The sequence below is a fragment of the Leopardus geoffroyi genome, chromosome B1, assembly GCF_018350155.1.
Source record: "Leopardus geoffroyi isolate Oge1 chromosome B1, O.geoffroyi_Oge1_pat1.0, whole genome shotgun sequence".
Lineage (NCBI taxonomy): Eukaryota > Metazoa > Chordata > Mammalia > Carnivora > Felidae > Leopardus > Leopardus geoffroyi.
This window is the reverse complement of record NC_059327.1, coordinates 165,522,503-165,543,258: the sequence shown is the minus strand read 5'-3', so window position 1 is coordinate 165,543,258 and position 20,756 is coordinate 165,522,503. Positions and strand designations below refer to the sequence as shown.

The window sequence follows — 20,756 nt, the reverse complement described above, 5'->3', positions numbered from 1 at the left end:
CTCTGAGGTGGTGTAATTCTCATTTTTCAGATGAGGAAACCAAAAATTCAGAGGGGTTGGGAAAATGGCTTAAAGTGAAAAGAGCAATATGAAGTGTCCTCAGGCCTTGAAGAGGACCCCTAAATCTCGGTCCAGTGCCCTTTCCTGTGGCCTGCCTTGCTTGAGGGCACGGAACTTTTGCCATAGTGGACTTAGTTCGTCTGAGAAAAATATTGGAGGAAACACCGTAGGATGTATGTGTCTCGCCTCTAGGGTGACAACCTGTCCTGATTTGCCGGGGGCTATCTCAGTTTTAGCAGTGAGAGTCCCTGTCCTGGGAAACTCCTCAGTCCAAAACTAAGTGGGATGGTTGGCTACCCTGCTGGCACCACTAAACACATAATTTTAAACCATGAAAGCAAGAGAATGAATATTTGTTGTGTGCATGCTTCATACCAGGCACTGGGCTAGGGTCTCTTCATGTAGAAGAGATTCCTCAGTTTGAAAACTGGCTCTGCTGCTTACCAGCCAGGTAAGTCTGTGCAGATTCCTCAGCCTCTCTCTGCCTCAGTTTCCTCGTCCGTAAAATAGGACACCGATAATTCCCAAGTTGTTAGGAAGGTTGAGCAAATCATTTGTAAAGCTCTTAGAACAGTGCTAGGACCACACAGTAAGTGGCATGTGTGTGTTCATGTGTGTACGTAAGTACGTGTGCGTGTGTATGTGTTTCACTTAAATAAAACATTTACCTAAAAGGGACGCCAAGGTAAGTTGTGGTCTTCCATTCTGTAAGTGAGGGAACTACACCGAGGGAGAGGCGGAGATTACACAGCTGAAAATGGCAGCATGTGGCTGGTGCGGTGACGGCACACATTGCTGTTTCTAAGATGCAAATGTCGCTCTTTGTGTCCGTAGGCCTATGTGAACCTCCTTTTCTGGTACCAGTTCTTTTGTGGATTTTCAGGAACATCCATGACTGACTACTGGGTTTTGATCTTGTTCAACCTCCTTTTCACTTCCGCTCCTCCTGTCATTTATGGTGTTTTGGAGAAAGATGTGTCTGCAGAGACCCTCATGCAACTGCCCGAACTTTACAAGAGTGGTCAGAAATCAGAGGTAGGTGCTAAAGCAAAAATGCTTGGACCAGCGCACATCCATTGTCAAAGCCAGGGCATTTTCCAGTCAGCGCAGCTCAAATATTGTGGTACATTCAGGACTACTGAAAACAATTTGAATTAGGGGGCACCTGGGTGGCTCAGCTGGTTGGGCATCCAACTCTTGATTTCGGCTCATGTCATGATCTCACGGTTTGTGGGATCGAGGCCCACGTAAGGTTCTGTGCTGACAGCATGGAGCCTGCTTAGGATTCTCTCTCCCTCTCTCTCTCTCCCCTCCCCTGATTGTGCACATGCCCGTGTGCTTTCTCTCTCTCTCTCTCTCTCTCTCTCTCTCTCTTAAACGTTATTTAATGTTTAAATAAACATTAAAAAAAAACCTATTTGGATTACATGGTTGTTTCAGAAGATCTCTGCTAACAGAGATAACAGGAAGATATTAAGTTACTTGCTTCTGAGATGAACAGAGGTAAAACTATGAAAAGCCTTAGGTACTTATATGAAGAAATCTGGTGTTTAGACCTCACAGCTAATAATGTCTAGTATTTGTGGGGCGACTGGGTGGCTCGGTTGGTTGGGTGGCCGACGTCGGCTCAGGTCATGATCTTGTGGTCCGTGAGTTCGAGCCCCACATCGGGCTCTGTGCTGTCAGCCTGCAGCCTGCTTTGGATTCTGTGTCTCCCTCTCTCTCTGCTCCTCCCCTGCTTATGCTCTATCTCTCTCTGTCTCTCAAAAATAAATAGATGTTAAAAAAAAATTTTTTTTAAATAATGTCTAGTATTTGCTAAACCTCACTGTGCCGTCTCTTGTGCAAACTACTGAACATTCCATCTCATTTATCTCCACAAAACATGTTGAGGGAGAACCTCAAAAATCTTGCAGCTGAACAAATGGCAGAGCCAGGATGTGACTCCTTCTTAGTCTGGTTCCAAAGCCAAAATCAAATTCTTCATGTTCTACTGTCATGCAAAATAGTGGCTTGTTCTGATTGGCTCCCTCTACTTAAAACCATGCCCCGCCTCTACTTAATTGATCTTCGTGCTGTCAGTCTACCGATAGATCGTTTATGTATGTCCCCACTTTCCAGTCTTCTCTCACTGTCCTCATTGCCTCCCACCCAGAATATTGTGGTTGCTGATTAACTGGGCTAGCTGTCTCAGAACTCTTTTCTTTCTTTTTTCTTTTTTATTTTAGAGAGAGAGAGTGCATGAGCAGGGAAGAGGGGTAGAGGGAGAGAGAGAATCTTTTTTTTTTTTTAAAGTGTATTTATTTATTTTGAGAGAACACAAACTGGGGAGGGGCAGAGAGAGAGGGAGAGAATCCCAAGCAGGCTCCACACTGTCAGCATGGAGCTCAGTGGCGGGGCTCGATCCCACTACCCTGGGATCATGACCTGAGCTTAGATCAAGAGTCGGGTGCTCAACCGACCAAGCCCCCCAGGCCCCCCAAAACTCTTTTCTTTCTAATTTCTCTTCTACAGAATTAATAGTAATTAATGTAGCACTTCTGAACATTTTTGTAATGCCTCCTATGTGCCAGGCACTAAGTCCTTAATATACATAAATCTAACCTCAGAATGACCCTATAAGTAAGTGCTGTCTTTATCCACACTGTAGGTGAGGAAGGTCAGGCACAAGAAGGTCCCTTCAGTAATCTGCCATGTCACAGTGTTCATGGGTGGTACAGGTGAACTCTGGATCTCCAGCCTCTGGTCCTGTCCACCATTATGCTATGTGGCAGAAAGAACACTGATGCTGTCTTCAGTCCTTGGGTCACCCCCTGCCTCCACATGCTATTTAATGCCAAGAATCCAAAGTGCTTTCACAGGTGCATTGTCAGGATCACAGGGACTGAGGCGGGCCAGGAGCCTGTAGACACCTGTAAGTGGGCAAAGCTGAGGGGTCCGTGTAGTCAGATAGTCTGTCTTGAAAGAAGACTCTGTTACTCAAGACTCTTTCAGTTGCAAGTGACAGAAACCAACTCGAACTGGCTTAATAAAAAAGGGAAGTTTATTGGCTTAATAAACTTTTGCATAGCTGCAAAATCCACAGGTAATGATGACAGAACACTGTTACTCTTAAAGCAACTCTAAATGTCCAGGTTAGGACTCACTGGCCTAGCTTGAGTCTCATGCCTTTTCGTTTTCTCCTTGACCAAGGCTGGGACAGTTATCATTTGTGAGGACAGAGCTGAATCACATGGACAGGATTGGAAAGAAGGGTGTCCTATAGAAGTACTGGACAGACAAAAATCAGACCCACCATAAGAAATCTGTGTGTTGTGCTTCACCCACTGTTCTAAAGACACTGACCCAGATCAATTAGAAATAATGCTGAGTTTATGTTTAAATTCTGAGTGTTTAAATTCTGGTTCTGTGCTGTATGACCGTGGTAAATTATTTAACTTGCTTGCATTTCTGTTTCTTTATAGAGATGGTATGAGGATTGAGGAAGATAAAAAGTTCCATCCACATGAAGCTCTCAGTGTTGTTATTTTTACTCTCCAGAATTAACCAGAAATTTGAGGAAATCTCAAATGTAAAATATGTTTATTTTCCTCAGTCTAACTTTCTCCTGACTTGAACTTCCTTTCCAGGCTGGGGAGTAAGTTAATGTCCACAGGCTACCTGCAGTAGGCAACACAGAGAAGTCACACGTTCATCTTTCAGGGGAGAAGAAATCCTCATAATCCTTTAATACCATGCAAACCATTTGGATCAAGGAGCTAAATAGGGTTTTCCTAAAGGAATCCAGTCTGACTTAAAGTTGAAGGCCAGGATGCAGGAATGTATGGTTGATATTAATGAAGCTTGTCCTGTACCCCTTACCTAAATTAAATTCCAAGTCCATTGGGGAAAGAGAGTTGAGGGGGGAACGTTCAAAATTTTTGTAGCTGGCATTTTAAAAGCCCATTTGTACAGACTTTGGTTGGTTCTTACCCTTGGAAGAGTTGAGGTCATTGTTTCCTATTGTTGAACCCTGTTATCAATCCTTTGCACACATTGTTCTATTGAGTTGGCCAGTTTTATAATACATGGTAATAGCAAGAGGATTCCCAGCATGTGGCTATTGATAGAAGGTCATTGATTTCATTGAGTTTACCTTCCAGAGGAGTTGTCCTTTCTTTGAACTTGGTCTTCAAATGAATTCTGTTTTATGCTTGAGCCAGTTCCTGCCTTCAGCATCATGAAATATACTCTCCGAGGTTTCAGAATCTTCCCCTGAAGGAGATGATGTGGAGGGCTGTAGCAGAGGCTTCCCTTCCAAGAAACAATCATCTGTTAACCATCTCTCATCACCCACACAGTCATCTTTTCTGGCTTGGACTTCATGTCCACATTCTCCCTTTCGGTCTCCAAGAGATCTGATGAGTTCATCTCTTTAGCCTCTCATTCATCTTTTACCCTTCTCTACTTCCCAAGTCCCCTTACTCACGTAACTGCTGTGGAATAATTGTGCTTTTACCTTATTTGAGCTAGGATTTTTGAGCAACTTCCATTCATCCAGAAGCATGAAGTTACATTTTAGCTTATCCCCAAATTGTTCTCTCTTGTCTAGTGGCATTTTGGTTGCCCCTTTGGTTCTGCTGCATTCTCTTCTATCATTTGATTGTGCTTCTGCTTAGATTTTACGGACATTTGGATGATGAAAGGCCAGGAGAATATCCTATCATTTTTAAGGAGGAAATAGTAAAAGACACACAAGGAAAAGGAACAGGACAGTGTAATAAAAGGAACAGTAATAGTAATAAGATCAGAAACAATAAATCCTCATTGTTTTGATTTTCCGGAGGACAAAGAGATCCTTTTAAAAAAGGATAGATTTTAAAACTCTAAGTGTAGTCTATTGAAGAATAAAAGAGTGTATATGGAGAATTTGTGTATTTCTAAAACTTTGTTATTTAGAAGACATTGGTTATTTTCAAGGAAATTTCAGCCTTTTCGTATTTGGAAGGAAATGAGAATGAGAACATGTTAAGAAAAGAGAAGACTAGGGCAGGGATATAATACATGTGTTGCCATTTTTGTCCATGGCAGACATCACTGATAGACCATAGCACTCTATTGTTCCTCCTGGGTCTGAATGCAGCCTCAGAATCATTCTGCACACACATCAACATTCAGTCAGAGGTGGCTCTTGTTTGAAAATGTGTTTTCAAGTAGAGATTAGTGTCTCTGCTTGAACTTTTTTGTTATAAGCTTTTGGTAAGAAGCAGTTTAACACATGCAAAACTATATAGGAATAGTTTATTAATCCAGCAAATATTTACTGAGTACTTGATAGGTACCAGGTACTGTTTTAATCACTTGAATAAAAAAAAATCAAAGCCCCACTGTATGTAATTTGCATTTTTTGAGAGACCCATTAGGTACACAAATACAGTTATTTCCAGTGGTGATGAGAGATGTTTCTTGTTGGAGAAAAAGAGTGCGTGCACACACCTAAGCGGGAGAGGGAGAGAGAGAATCTTAAGCAGACTCCATGCTAAGCACGGAGCCCAGTGTGGGGCTTGCCCAAGGTTGATCAAAAGATATAAGTGACATGAGCGGAACAGAGTTCCTTTATGGATTTTTTTCACCTAGGAATTTATTCAACTGTCACACCTTATTTGTTCACCACTGTTTACAAATCCCACCACTGTTTACAAACTCCCATGAAGGAATATAGTCTTCTTAGAGAAGCAAAAGTAAGTATTGGCTTGTGTTGTTCCTTGACTTTGCTTTGACCCATTTTAATCTTGATCCCTCCGCAATATCTGTTTCATTTTCAGGCATACTTACCCCTTACCTTCTGGATCACCTTGTTGGATGCCTTTTATCAAAGCCTGGTCTGCTTCTTTGTGCCTTATTATGTGAGTCCCTGTTCACTCAAAGAATATGCTATTAATGAATCAACGAGGCTTCTTTGTTGCCAGTATAAACACACAGGATGGATATATTAGGGTAGATTGCTCATATAATCAAGTTGATTATTAGCTGACTAAATTATAATGTCCCCCCGAAAATGTTAGATAATGGATTAAGTTTGGAGATAAGTACCTAGTTGACTCCTCTTGTGTCTCCTTTTTAGCCCTGTACTGCTTGATCAGTTTTGCAAATGACCTGAATAAAATTGAGAGTCCAGGCATATAATGAGATGAGTCAAAATCAGAAAGGCAAAGTCAGAATATGAGATTTGTTATTAGTGCTGGGCTGATTCTACCAGGATGATATTCATAGTATTAAATTTAAGTTCTTATTCATAGTCTCTTCAAAACTAAAAAACCTGTTTCACAGGTGAGGAATAGAAGAAATGTGACTAAGGAAATGTGTAAAAATGAACTTTAAAATTTGTGCCAGCACCAAGCACAAAACATGATGTAACTGCCCACCCATACACAGCCCTACCCAGAAGAAAACACTAGTTTGATCATAGATTGGTGTTAACAAAAAACACAGTGTTAAGAATGAGAAAGGTTATAGTCTCTAAGTTAACAACTTCTATTCTTTAGTTATTTATTTAAATAAAATGACTTGAATTTGCCCAGCTAGAATATTCCAGGTTTACGGCATTTCAAGGGAATACAGATAAGGCAATCTGAAGTGTAAAGCAGAGGAGAACAATTATGAAATGCCAGAAATTGTGAAATGTCAGAAAATAGTGTCATTCAAAGAATACTTTAAGGACTTGAGGACATATACATAGGAGAGGAGGGGATATTTACTTAGCAGAGATATATACTCAAGATAGCCTTAATAGCTGCCTCAGAGGCTTGCAGCTCTGTTTAGTGGGACATATTTCCTATTTTCCTATACTTCAAAGAGCTGGGAGAGTAAGTACAAGGTTCTGGGAGGATGAATTATGACTCAGGATAAAGAGGCATTCCAACTGAAAAGTTCAGAGATTAGATGGCCTAGCTAAGAGTCAGTTTCTCTCTTCTGGAAATGTTCGAGTTTATCCTAAATGACCCGTTGTTGAAGAAGGGACCCATCCACAGTTGAGCTGTACAATAAAGGAATGGTATTCACACCACTGAGTGTGACAACTCTCCTTTATCACCACCTGTTGTCCTTTTTGTAGACCTACCAGGGCTCAGACATTGACATCTTTGCATTTGGAAACCCCCTGAACACAGCTGCTCTGTTCATCATTATCCTCCACCTGGTGATTGAAAGCAACAGTTTGGTGAGTAGTTTTCCTGCCTCTGAATTGGGCTGAAACTGTGCTTGGGGAAGTGTCTTCTATTAGCAGTGACCCTACTTAAACACTTCATGCCTAGAAGACACATGTTAACAAGAGTAATGATTCCCAATAAGAGGGGTGATTCATGGCTACTCTTGTTGACTGTTGAGTGCCATTATGTTGAGCTCGATGTATAGCCAGGGAAAGTGGAAGATACCTACCTGGTCCCCTTGGTAGTAGCCATGATGGATGGTTCATGGAGGCGTGAATCCGGCTGGAGAAATAATTGATGGCCAATACTCTTCAAGATGGCCAACATTATTAGATTGTGCTGATGTCTTGCAACTCCACTAAAAAGAGGGGTTGTGCCATAATCCTGGTATACTGACTTTAGTAAGTGATGATTTTATCACAACAAAATTTCTCATGATACAGGAACATATTATCTTCCCTCCAGAATTTTTACTGTTCATTTAAATCTAGGTCTTTTTTATCTTATTTGCTGACTTAATGATAAAGTTAGGTCTCTTCATCAAAATGATTGCACTGTAGCTCTCTGCAGCAAAGCTAATGTGTAGGATTCAGATCATGAGAGCTTGGTTATAAACCTTCCTTTGCAGGTGAACATTCTACCCAACTCTGAAGAATAAACTGCCTCTGTGATTATTGATGCCAGTTCCTCATTTCCGTTGGCATCATCTTTGCTATCGTCTAAGCCACTATCATCTCTTCCTGGACTATTGTACAGCCTCCTTAGTCTTCCCACCAACCTCTACTCTTGACTCCTCTAGCTGTCCTCTGCAAAACACCAGAATCATCCTTTTGAAACACAAACCATGTCTTGTTGCTGTCCTTTGGGTAAAACCCTTCAGTGATTTCCTACTGTACTTGGAATAAAATTGAAAAGCCCTAAGATGGCCTACAAGACTTCGTGCAGTGATACCTCTCCTTTTCTCTCCAATCACATTTCCACTGGAAACACACTGTCCCTTTTCAGTGGCTCCTATACAGTGAGCTCCTTACCTTATCGGGTCCTTAGCATTCACCATACCTCCTGAGGGGAGTATTCTTATTCCCTTGGTTCCCCACACTTTTCCCAGCTCAAATATTATTTTGGGTCTCAGCAAAAATGCTGCTTTCCCCAGGGGCCCTTCCCTAACCATCCATTGTCTCATGACATCTGTTTGCTTTTATCCATCACCCTAATAATAATTTCTTATTATTCAGCAGTTACGTGGTTGTCTGATTTATGTTTACCTTCTGCCTTAAACTATAATCTCTGTGAGGACAGAGTTCATATTTATTTTGTTGACCACTGTATACCAGAATCTAGGACAAGACTGGCACATCGTAGGTGCTTAAAAATATTTGAATGGATAAACAAATAATTAAATGACTAACCAGTATTTAGAGTGTTTTTACCACCCTGGTAGTGAATGCATTTCACACAGGAATAGCTGAATGAGGTTATAGTTGAAATGTTATGTGCAGTTATATTGTAAAATTATTTATAATAAATTCTAAAGTAGAGCTGAATATTTCTGGCATCACTTCCTTTGCTTACAACCTTCTATAATCAAACTGTACAAGCCGAAAGTGTAGTAAAAGGTTAATATCTGAAAATACCAGGTAGGGAGACTAAAGGGAATTCTAGAACTAAAATATTTGGCATTGTTTTAGTATCTATTTGATTTCATTTTTAAACAATTTTGTAGGCACTCTTAGTTACTACCCAAGGAATTGTCATAGGTTCTAGCATTTATTAGCGTTTCAAAGGATCTAATGGATCAAGTGTGTGCGTTTGGGTTCACTGGTTATGAACAGCAACCTGAGCAAATAGAAAAGTTATTAAAAATATACTGAAGAACGATGATAAAATCAAACCAAACCATCCTGAGAAACGAGAGTGGCTCCAGACATCCAGGAAACAAACTAACGGACAAGATTGCTCTGCTCTGAACTGGCTATAGTCATTTTCTTTCTGCTCTTGCCTCACTGTGCTCCAAGTTTAGTCCCTGGTGACAGAATTCTGTTCTAGACTTTGGCTAGAGGAGGGATATCGTGCCAAGACTGTGCACAATGTTGGGCTGAGAAGGAAGAAAGTGAAAGCCAGGCGCCAAGAAAAACAGTGTTTGCTATTTATATAGCAAATAGTGTCCTTTATAGGATGCATCATTAAACTTTTTTCTCATGCCAGGGGACGCTAGAGCTCACAGCCTCAGAGAGTCCCTTGTCAGTAAGAGTCAGCCATTGGGAGGGTGTGAAGCACCCTCATCTCATTGTCACCCCCCACCTCCCTGTTTTCACCCAGTGTCTCTTGACTCTAACTGTATCAACTTCTGTAAATGTGCCAACCATCAAGTTGCTGTCTCACTTGCCAAACGCACATCCTTAGGGGAAAAAATTCAGGCAGTAGCGTTCAGTGGGAAGGAAAGACATCTGAGAAAGAAGACAAAAGATAACAAATCATTGCCTTAGAGGCATGATGACCATCAGGATGTAGCCAACACTTTCTGAGCAGTTTGTACATTTTACACGAAATGAGCAGTCTTTGTGATGCGTGTGAAGATGTCTACCTTGGGGAAATACTTTGCAGAATTAAGAGAGAAAAGGAGAAAATTATAGCCTTAGAAAATATTACTGAAGGCAGTGCTTCCCCCCAAAAGCATAACCTTTTCCACCATGGTATACACTACGATCTTAGGTGGTAGTGTCCACTGCACTGAATAACACTGAATACCCCACTGTGCCAATTTCCCTTTGTAACAAAGGTCAGACTGTAGACTCGGCAGTTACGATAATAGGTAATGGCGACATTGCATTTAAGGAAGTCATCTACTTGTTTTTCGAAATGAAGTTACTTAAATAGTAAGCCAGTTTAAGGGAAATACTAAGAGGGGCACCTGGATGGTTCAGTGGGTTAAGGCTCAGTTCATGAGTTTGAGCCCTGCGTCGGCTCTGTGCTGATGAGGCGGAGCCTGCTTGGGATTCTCTGTCTCCCTCTGTCTCTGCCTCTACCCCACTCTCACTCTCTCTCTCAAAATAAATAAATGAACTTAAAAATATATATATTAAGAAAAATTCCAAGCTATCCACAGATACAAAGGTGGCTAGGTTACAGTGTGAAGAAAAAGATTTGTTTCTTGTTCATATAAAGTCAGCTGAGGTTCCAGATAGCTCTAGAGTACTTGTTCTCTGAGTGGGGGGCTGAGTGCCCTGGCTATGTCTTGTAGCTTTACCATCTGGAATTGTCCCCAAGAGGGGGATCTTCTTGGTCAACATGGAAGGAAAGGAGACCGCATGGGAAATTGCACACCAGCTCTTCCATGCCTCTAGCCTGGACATTTTGCATCTCTCTTCCATTCACATTTCATTGGTCAAAGCAGGATATATGTCCATACTTAATTTCAAGGGGATGAGGAAATGCAATCCTTCCAAGTGCTTACGATGGGAAGAAATTCGAATATTGGTGAGGAACAGTAATGTCTGCCAGCCCTGTGAATGGGTAAAGTTTGAGGACTGAAGTATAACTTAATGAAGAAACAGACCAATTAGTGACTGTATTAAAAAGAGAGAGAGAGAGAAAGCGAGAATGCAACACCTTCTGGTGCGTGGACAATATAAAATAGTCATCAGAATCAACCTGTTGGCATTTGACTTAGCTTTACAGAATTTCAACAGTGATATGAACTGTTCACGAAAGATGCTCTCATCTGTTTGGTATTTTGTGTTTTGTTCTCTAAGGTTTGTGACGCTTATTCATCGCTCAGACATGTTGTCTCTTCAACAGAACAGAGTGCATCGGGGTGCAAAACCCTGTCAGTGAGAGAGTGTTCATTTCCCCCGCTTTTCATGTCTTGCAGACCTGGATCCACATGCTGGTCATCGTTGGTAGCGTCGTGTCTTACTTTCTCTTTGCCTTGGCGTTTGGAGCCATGTGTGTGACTTGCAACCCGCCGTCCAACCCCCACTGGATCATGCAGGAACACATGCTGGATCCAGTGTTCTACTTGGTTTGTGTCCTCGCAGCCTGCGTCGCCCTTCTGCCCAGGTATGGTGTCTCATCATCAAGAGAGTAAGTGAGATCACGGGCTGAGAATTCTTCAGGCAACTGCTGAGAATGGATGGCAGACCGTCCTGTTTACTAGTGGAGAGGTCAGCCTGTGTACTAGTTAAAACATTGGTGTGTTAGCTCCTTTACCAGAGAACAAATACGGTTTAAGTGAACTGGAAGGGATGGGTCTCTCTTGTGGAAAATTCTGACTGGTTGGCAGTCCCCAAAGATGGGGCAGCTTCACCCACAAGGTTATATGAGGATCCTTTCCTCTGTCCTTTTGTTCTGCCAATCCCCACGGGTGTTGCCCTTATCTGCATGATTGAAGGTGACTCACCCTCAGCCCATCCACCTCCCTGCCTGCAGGAGGGAGAAAGAGAGAAAACGGAGTGCGAGCAGTTTTCTTCTTCTTCCTTTCTTTTTTTTTTTTTTTTTGATGCAGAAGTGACCCAGAAGTTCCTCATATCCCCTTAACTAGAACTTAAGTATCTGGACTCTGAGTGGCTAAAATCTGAGTGTTTCTAAAAGGAAAAAGGGGAGAATACATACTGAGGGACAGCATTGGTCATTCTACAGCCTATAACTGCTGAAAACTTAATCTGAGTTCAGTTACCTTTCCCATTGTAGTTTAAATGGAATTTCTAATATTGTACGGGATGGAACTGGCTAAGAAGTATACATGGGTTTTTAATCTATAGCTCTTTCACTTTATATTTTTATAAAATTTATCTGTTTAGCTGGAAACACGTTGCCAAATAGTTGTTCTACCTTTGTAAACATGGTGTGAGAGTCAAATGGTGATTTCAGATGATTCTTTAAGAGAGCTGACAAACTGACTCCCAGGCCAAATCTGACCCGCTGCCTGTTTTTAAAAATAAGTAAAGTTTCGTTGGAACATAGACATACTTATTTATGAGTTATCTATGGCTGATTTCGCACTACAGTAGCAGAGTCCAGTAGTTCCAACAGAGACCGTCTGGCTTGCAAAGCCTGAAATATTACTATCTGGCCCGGCGGAAGAAAGTTGGCCACGCCCAGTTTGTAACACCAATGTAAGACAGCATGAGCACAAACTCTGTTACTGATGGGCGTTCCTTCTAGAAATGTGTAAGAAAAACCCTCTTGAGTCCTTCTATGGTGTTTACGATTGTGTACTTGACAGTATTACTGCTCAACTGAGATGCTTCCATGCTACTCACTGTGATTACCAGCTTTCAGATCAAAAACTAGCAAGGTGATTCCCACCAACAGTGCAAGAGGGTTCCTGTTTCTTCACATCCTCTCCAGCATCTATAGTCTCCTGATCTGTTCATTTTAGCCACTCTGACCGGCGCCAGGTACACTGTTGGTGGGAACACAAACTGGAAAACAGTGTGGAGTTTCCTCAAAAAATTATAAATAGATCTACCCTATAACCCAGCAATAGCACTGCTAGGAATTTACCCAAGGGATACAGGAGTGCTGATGCAGAGGGGCGCTTGTACCCCAATGTATATAGCAGCACTTTCAACAATAGCCAAATTATGGAAAGAGCCTAAATGTCCATCAACTGTCCATAAAGAAGATGTGGTTTATATATACAGTGGAATACTACTCGGCAATGAGAAAGAATGAAATCTGGCCATTTGTAGCAACGTGGATGGAACTGGAGAGTGTTATGCTAAGTGAAATAAGTCAGGCAGAGAAAGATACCATATGTTTTCACTCATATGTGGATCCTGAGAGACTTAACAGAGAACTATGGGGAGGGGAAGGGGGGGGAAGTTACAAAGAGGGAAGGAGGCAAACCATAAGAGACTCTTAAATGCTGAGAATAAACTGAGGGTCGATGGGGGGGTGCGGGAGAGGAGAAAGTGGGTGATGGCCATTGAGGAAGGCACCTGTTGGGATGAGCACTGGGTGTTGTATGGAAACCAATTTGACAATAAATTTCATATAAATAAATAAAAGAAGAAACAAAACAAAACTAAAATGAAAAAATAAATAAATAGAGTAAAAACTAACAAGATGAGCTTGTAGAATTTATGAAGACACAATTCCTAAAAAGCTATAGCCCGAAAAGAAAAATTCTCCCAATTGTACCACTAAGAGTACAATTCTATCTGACATTGTTGTGGTAGGCTGAAAAAAGTGACCCCTAAAATATACCCGTGCCCTAATCCCTGGAACCTGTGAATGTTGAGTGTTTTGCTTATGCAGATGTGATTAAGGATACTGAGATGGGGAGATTATCCTGTATTATCTGGGTGGGCCCTAAATGCAATCCTAAGTATCCTTATGAGAGAGAGGCAGAGGACAATTTGACACAAGCAGTTATGAGAAAGCACTCCAGCCAGAGTGGCAGAGATTCCTTGGCTACAGGCTAAGGAATGCCAGCACTTATCAGAAGCTGGAAGAGACAAGGACTGGATTCCCCTCTAGAACCTTTATAAGTTGCATGGCCTTTCCTCCACCTAGATTTTGGTTCAGTGAACTAATGCCAGAATTTTTGGTCTCCGGCGGGTACATGGGTGGCTCAGTAGGTTAAGCATCCAACTTTTGATTTTGGCTCAGGTCAGGATCTCATGGTTCATGAGTTTGAGCCCTGAGTCAGGCTCAGTGCTGACAGCACGAAGCCTACTTGGGATTCTCTCTCCCTCTCTCTCTGCCCTCCCCAGTTGTGCTCTCTCTTTCAAAACAAATAAACTTAAAAAAAACAAAAACAAAAACTCTTGGCCTTCAGAACTGTGGGAATAAAGTTTGGTCGTTCCAAGCCATCAAGTTGATGGTAATTTGTTACAACGGCCCTAGGAAATTAACAGACTTTGATATGGGGAAGATGGGTGTTGCTATCACAAATACCTAAACAGGTGAAGGCGGCTTGGAAACTGGAGAATGGGCAGAGACTGGAAGAATTTAGAGGTACCCGATAGAAAAATGCTAGACTTCTTTAAACAGACTGTAGATAATCAGGGACATTAAAGTTCCTGCTGGTGGGGATTCAGAAGCAAGTGAGAAGCACGGGTTGAAAAAACCATATCACCTTACACAATACATAGACGGTCTTAAACAGAATGTTCCTAGAAATGTGGGTGTTAAAGGCACTGGTGAGGACTCAGGAAGAAATGAGGAACATGGTATTGGAAATTTGAGGGAAGGGGATCTTTGCAATGTAGTGGCAGAAAACGTACCCAAAGTGTGTTCTGTTATGTGGAAAACAGAATTGATGGACTATGAACTTGGATATTCAGCGTTGAAGATTTGGCCTGGTTTCTGCATGCTGCTTTGAGTAAAATGTGAGAGAAAATAGACTGAGGGAAGGCCTGTTAAACCCAGAGAAGCTAGATTTAGAAAACTCTCAGCCTATCCAGATTTTAAAAGTTGTTACAATTAAGAGATTGGCTTTGGGGAATATGCTCTAGAGAAAAGGGGAACAGTGTGGCCGGACAACCTTTTGCTGGTGCTGAAGAGATCAGGTCTGTGACTTCTGGATCCCTTCAGCCATCTTGACAGCCACCAGGAAAGGAGATGGGGTTATATAGGAAAGATCTGTGGAGGACCCTCAATTAATGGCGTAACTCTGCATGACCTATATGTTGGAGACCCACAAGGTTTATGAGAATCCTGTACCAGCATAAACACTGCCAGCTCAGACTGAAAGGGACAAGTTTGTAGCAATGTGTCATAGTACTCACGGGAAACTAAGAGCTAGCATTTTTTGAATGCTTACTATGTGCCAACACTCTGTCTGCTTTCCATGTATTGACTTATCTAACAGCCTATGATCTAGCAGTGTCGGCACCTCTCCTGCTAAGATTTTATTTTTTTATTGATTTGACAAGCACTTTTAGGGCACTCACTGTTTTCCAAGTGCTTTTACAAATATCAACTTATTTAATATTGTTAGTGCCTCCATTTTATAGTTTGCTTATCTTTTCCTTTTACCTCAGGAAGACAAATGGCCACCAGACCCTCTTACTTTTTCTAATTGGTGAGTATTTTTTGTGTCCCTGTGCTACATTTGAGGTGAATGTAACTCTGTGGTGCTTTTTGTAACCTAGGTTTGTATACCGAGTTCTTCAGGGATCCCTATTTCCATCTCCAGTTCTAAGGGCGAAGCACTTTGACAGACTGACTCCAGAGGAGAGGACTAAAGCTCTCAAGAAGTGGGCAGAGGCTGGAAAGATGGGCCAAGTGACACCCAAGAATGCTGACCACTCAGACTCCAAGTCAGAGAAAAGAGCTAAGTCTGGCCCTGCTGACAGCTTTGCAATGATGTCAGCACCTTCTCGTCCTGTTGACCAGGGAGACTTCTCTGTCCATGAAACTGCTTTGGACTCAGACTACTGTGAAACCAAGGCCTCAGGGATGGCTGGGCCCCCAAAGGGTTAAAAAAAAAAAAAAAAGCATTGTAGCCTCCTTGGAGTTGCAAGTATTCCCTCAGATTTGGAAGAGGGACCTTGAAGAGGCACCTCTATCAAGAATGAAATGGATTTTTCCCTAAGGGACATGAACATTCGTTCTACTGTGCTTGGAAAAGCCAATGTGATGACCTTTATCGTATGTTTGTAGATACATTTGTAAAAGGACTTGGAGTGTGACCTGAACAGAGTTTAGGGAAGTGAAATACTTAATTCAGAATCAAATGTTTTTATGAAACTTTTCGGACTTTGTAAAAGCTCTTTTATTGTCTTACAAGTGCAGACATTCTTAAGGGATTCCTTTGAGATGTATTTATTTAATTGGGAGATCTCCGATTCCAGGGAAGTGTTTTCAATGAGCAGACTCCAATCTGAATTGTTTTAAATGAAGAAAAAGTAGTTTTCAGATCAGTTAGAACTCCAAAGAGAAAAAACTGTTACATATAAATGGTTCACTTCCAGAAAAAAAATTCAAAGAACCTTCTAATGACAGTGTACCTAAAATAGGGTAATAGCTATATTATTTGAAATGGAGTTAGTGATTATTAGTAGCTTATTTCATGCAGGAAGATGCCTTTGGTCGCCTGCAGATGTTAGGCATATCTTTCTGCTCATGTCAGTGTTCTCTTGAGGGGGAGTCTTCATTGGGAAAGGGCAGAGGGATGCCAGGGTTCCGTAGGAATGTGTTTCTCTCTCAGCTTTCAGTCAAAAGACAACCTTTTATGAGGTCTGCCTCTATGCAGCTGTTGTCAGTTGGGACACAGACCATAGGTAGGGGCAGACAGAATCAGCTGAGTCTCTAGCCTACTTGGCAATTTCTTGTATTCTAAAACTTACAATCAAAAGCCTGATCAAAATGAGACAATCAATTTCAAAACAGTCTTTCAGAGACCATTTGAGGGTTCATGGTCCTTACAGAATCCTACAACTTCTCTGGTGTTACAACTTTTAAAAGTGATTTACTGTGAATTGGGACTGATACAGGTGGTTCTCAGAAGGATTTCATGAGGTTCTTAGAAAACTTCATTTTTTAAATACATTTTAGGACAGGAATGTCCATAGCAAGTTACTTGCTGTTGCAAATCATGTATGCTGGCTTTAGTTGGAACAAAGTCTAGTTTACCAAGTAAGCCCAGGTATTATAAGATCATCTATTCTTGTTGAGTTCTTTTTAAAATTCAGTATCTATTCATCTGAACATTGTCAGCCACTAGTCACCCAGAATCTCCTTCCTGAAGTCTCCATGCTAATGTTCTCTGTCTGTATCAAGGTCTTATGACTATTAATCTGTTATTCTCAGGGCTTGATCTTTTCCTGATACCTACTTTCCTGGTCTGACATTTTTTTTTTTTTATAACTGTCTGATGCTACTACAAATAGTCTTTTATACAGACTGATTTCTAGAACTTTCAAAATCCCACATGATATTAGAGGTTGCTTTCTGCTTTCTTAATGATTTTTTTTAATTGTTTAATAAATAATTTGTACAAAAAACTGTCATCATTCCTGTAGATACCACTGAACCTAATAGTAATTGTTACCTGAGCTTAGAAGGAAGCTCTTAAAGCACACCTTTTACCAGAGTATTGTAGTGACCTTTTCTTATATGGAAAAATCAGTAATGTCATAGCAGCTGGCATTCATTCTCTGAATATAAATAAAGGGTTAGAATGTAAAGAGAAAAAGAATAAGCCAAGAAGACTAAGAAAAAAAGTTAAGTTTCCAGATGTCAAGTATCCATACATAAGAGTAGAAGAAACTCGAGTGTTCATGTTATGTGTCCGCAATCTCTTATCCACAATTCTAAAATCCCAAGAGGTCTGGAACTTGAGGGTTTTTTCATAAGTTAGGCACAAATTAAATGTACCAGACATATGTAAAACTATTTAATATAATTATTCAGATGTTTTACTATAAAAATGTATTACTGGGTGCTAAACTGTATTGTATCTTTTAGTTTCTGAAAAATTCAGGATTCTGTCACACAGCTAGCCCTCAGGCAAAAAAAAAGATTTGGGATCCATATCAAGCCCTTAACAGGCCTCATTTACAAGTGAGTAACCTTTACACAAAGTTATTGCGTTTTGGTGTTCAATATATTTTCCCAAATTTGAGGGATCATTGTTCTTTATAGCCAGAAAAAAATGGTTAATAATGTATATTTTGAGGTATAATTTTATCCCAAAAGATTTATAAAAGAATTATTCCAGGCTCCCAAAATGTACTCTGTAGACATGAAAGATCCTTGCACTCTTCCAGGATTAAAGTTTTCTTTGGACACTTAAGTAACCTGAGACTATTAGCAACCTTTCACTTCAAAAAGCCATCTGTTACCTAAAATAAAAGAGCACGTTCCTGTGAGAGGGAGTCCACGACAGGTAAATTCGGGTTGGTAGGCGGCTGGGGCCAACAATTTTGGTGGGAGACACAGTTTCCTGGGACTTTCCATCCATGTTCCATGTCCATTAAAAAAAAAAAAAAAAAAAGGATTGTACCACTTTATTTGTATTGCAGGTTATTTAAAATAAGTACAACAGGTACACTTGACTGAACAGAAGTTGAGCAAGGCTAAAAGTTATTACATTATGTACCTACAACTATAACAAAACGGACATAATGTTCTTAAACTTTCATACAATTGTGACTGCAATTCCGTTGCTGGATTTCACATTCTGAGTAGGTTCACACAAACTAGAGAATAGGAGAGGAATAACATGGAACGTGTCAAGACAACTTTTTGAAACTGAAATATGTGGGCACATAGAAAAGAGTAGAAAAATACATGTACAAAATAGCAGGTAGTGTCTGCTGAGGCAGTCCGGGTTGCTTGCTGGTGAAGGTTAGTAGGGAACCCTACTTACTCAAAAGGCATTTGGATGTTGCAAAATGAACGCCTACCTAAATTACTTACATGTGAAAATCTATATTTTGGAGCTTTTTAGTGGGGAGAGATTGATGTGCATAAAGTGGCCTAGTGCTTAAAAGCAGTAAAAAAAATTTTGTTTTAATCATCAACAGGAGGAAATGGCAACAACACCAGATATGAAACATGTTTCAAGGACAAAATGTGGTACTCCAGGCAAACTTTCACCGTGCTTTGAGATGCGGTTCTGCGACTCTATTGTTATGGGTGAACACAGGACAATTGGAAAATATGGGATTGGAGGTCGGGTGCAATTTAATTTTCCTCTTCCAAAATTGAATCTCTCCAGTCTACAGCGAGTTCTCCTTTGGCAAGCTTTAATCTCCATTCATTGTCACACAGGCAAAACAAAATGTTTTCCACGAATATGCTTCTAGTTGTTAAAATCTCAGTCAGCCGATACACAATGAACAAACCCCAGCTCTGGAGAAGCTTTTGTGGAGACTTTTCTATAAAGCAACATCCTTGATTTGAGTTCAGAGCGTGTAGTCCTCTATGGGAGTGCTAATGTTGATGTCTGAAGAACTGTGTGTTCAAAATGTCCTTCCATTTCAGCTACCGCAGTGGATGCTACTTGTCTTTTATATCTGTCCGTCATAGGTTCTCAGAATTATGCAAACTTGAGAAGAGTAACAGTAAATCATTTAAGCTTGCAAATTATCCTGGCTTTTTAATAAATCAAAAGCAAGTCTCCAGCATTAATATTGCAATTTGCCACTGTGCTCAAGAAACAAAAACCGGCAAAGATTAGTCATCCTGGATCTCAAGGTCCTCTTTGTGACTGAAAGAGAATTTTCCATAACCTGTTCCCCTAGCACCTGTCATATTCCTGGCTGATAAATTTTGTGCTAAGGTCAAGGTTAGGCCTGGCAAGAGAACAAAATCTGCTTTTCTTTGTTTTTGGGTTTTTTTTTTTTTTAAAGACTTCATTAAACTTGAAACAAGAGAAAACTAAAGTTGAAAAAAAACTGAATAAAATTAGACCAAAACAAACATGAAAATTTGCAGTGCACTGCCGAGCATCCCGGTCCACGGAAAGTGCTTCTGTTCAGCTGTCTGTGGGAAGCACTCCACAGTCAAAAAGGCCATTTTCTTTGAAAGTAGTTGGCAAAAGTCTCTGATCATCTTTGGGATTAGTTTAGGAGGAAGGTATGGATGTATATTTGTCTTTCAATCCACTCGACGAAGTAGGACACATTGCTATAAACTCCAGGCCCCAGGACTTTGGAAAAGCACACGGAGCCCCATGAGGTTAAACCAAATAATGTCCACTGTCCTCCAGGCCGCTCACAAACAAGTGGCCCGCCGCTGTCACCCTGTAATGAATAGCAGTGCACATTAGTCACTGGTATTTCGGAACCCTCATGGCGTCTGTGTTATCCTGAGGGTGCAATAAAGCCAAACCCAGCTTAACCAACTTCTTGGAAAGTTCTAACAAAGCTTTCATTGCCAACTGGTGGAGGGAGCGTGCTTTCGACCTACGCAAGTGGAACTTGCACTTACACTCTGATCTTGAAAAAAACGGAGGTGCCTTGGGAAAGGACTACATTCTTTTTTTTCCCCAAGAAATCAGATTTCTCGGTCATTTCCTGTGCTAAATTCAAATAGGTCATAATTTCTTTTTAAATGGGTGTATCAGAACTAATACTCTCCTAGTTTGATCTCGTTCTTTAACTTTGAGTCATTTTATAAATGTGGAAAGTACCCAAATGGGACATTCAAAGATTTGATTTTCTCCACAAAGCATTACTAGAAAAATACTCCAGAATAACCCTATTTTCAAGATTCATGCTCCATTAATGTGTGCAGTCAGTAAAAGACACTGACAACTTGCTTGATTTCTTAATCGTTTTTAGGACCGTTCCAATTAGTATGCTTGAATGGAAAACACCACATAAGAATTATTTCCGGCAAGGTATTTTGTGGATAGCTTGTATTCTCTTTCACATGCTGGGGATTTTCGTTCTTGACATCTAACTTCAGGTGTTGCAGTTCTTCTGCCCACATGTAATTAAGACACTATGACTTTATAAATGTTACTATTTGTTACATCTGAAAAGATCAGAGATTAAGTGCATTCCACACTGCCTCAAAAGAGAGGGATGGATACCTTGTAAAATGAGG

General features: G+C 40.8%; 2 protein-coding genes across 12 annotated transcripts in view; one reads left to right on the top strand and one right to left on the bottom strand.

Annotated features, from left to right (window-relative positions):
• ATP10D (ATPase phospholipid transporting 10D (putative)) overlaps positions 1-18,229 on the top strand; it is a 109,010-nt gene extending 90,781 nt beyond the window's left edge. For all 5 annotated transcript variants that reach the window (XM_045474158.1, XM_045474156.1, XM_045474155.1 and 2 more), the window contains 5 exons: positions 895-1,095; positions 5,865-5,945; positions 7,154-7,258; positions 11,119-11,306; positions 15,350-18,229. In XM_045474158.1, the coding sequence (XP_045330114.1) occupies positions 895-1,095; positions 5,865-5,945; positions 7,154-7,258; positions 11,119-11,306; positions 15,350-15,680 (906 nt within the window). In that variant the 3' untranslated portion in view covers positions 15,681-18,229. The remainder of the gene's footprint in view (positions 1-894; positions 1,096-5,864; positions 5,946-7,153; positions 7,259-11,118; positions 11,307-15,349) is intronic.
• The window catches only part of CORIN (corin, serine peptidase), a 260,225-nt gene continuing 257,662 nt past the window's right edge, over positions 18,194-20,756 (bottom strand). For all 7 annotated transcript variants that reach the window (XM_045474167.1, XM_045474169.1, XM_045474161.1 and 4 more), the window contains one exon: positions 18,194-19,948. In XM_045474167.1, coding sequence (XP_045330123.1) covers positions 19,766-19,948 — 183 coding nt within the window. In that variant the 3' untranslated portion in view covers positions 18,194-19,765. The remainder of the gene's footprint in view (positions 19,949-20,756) is intronic.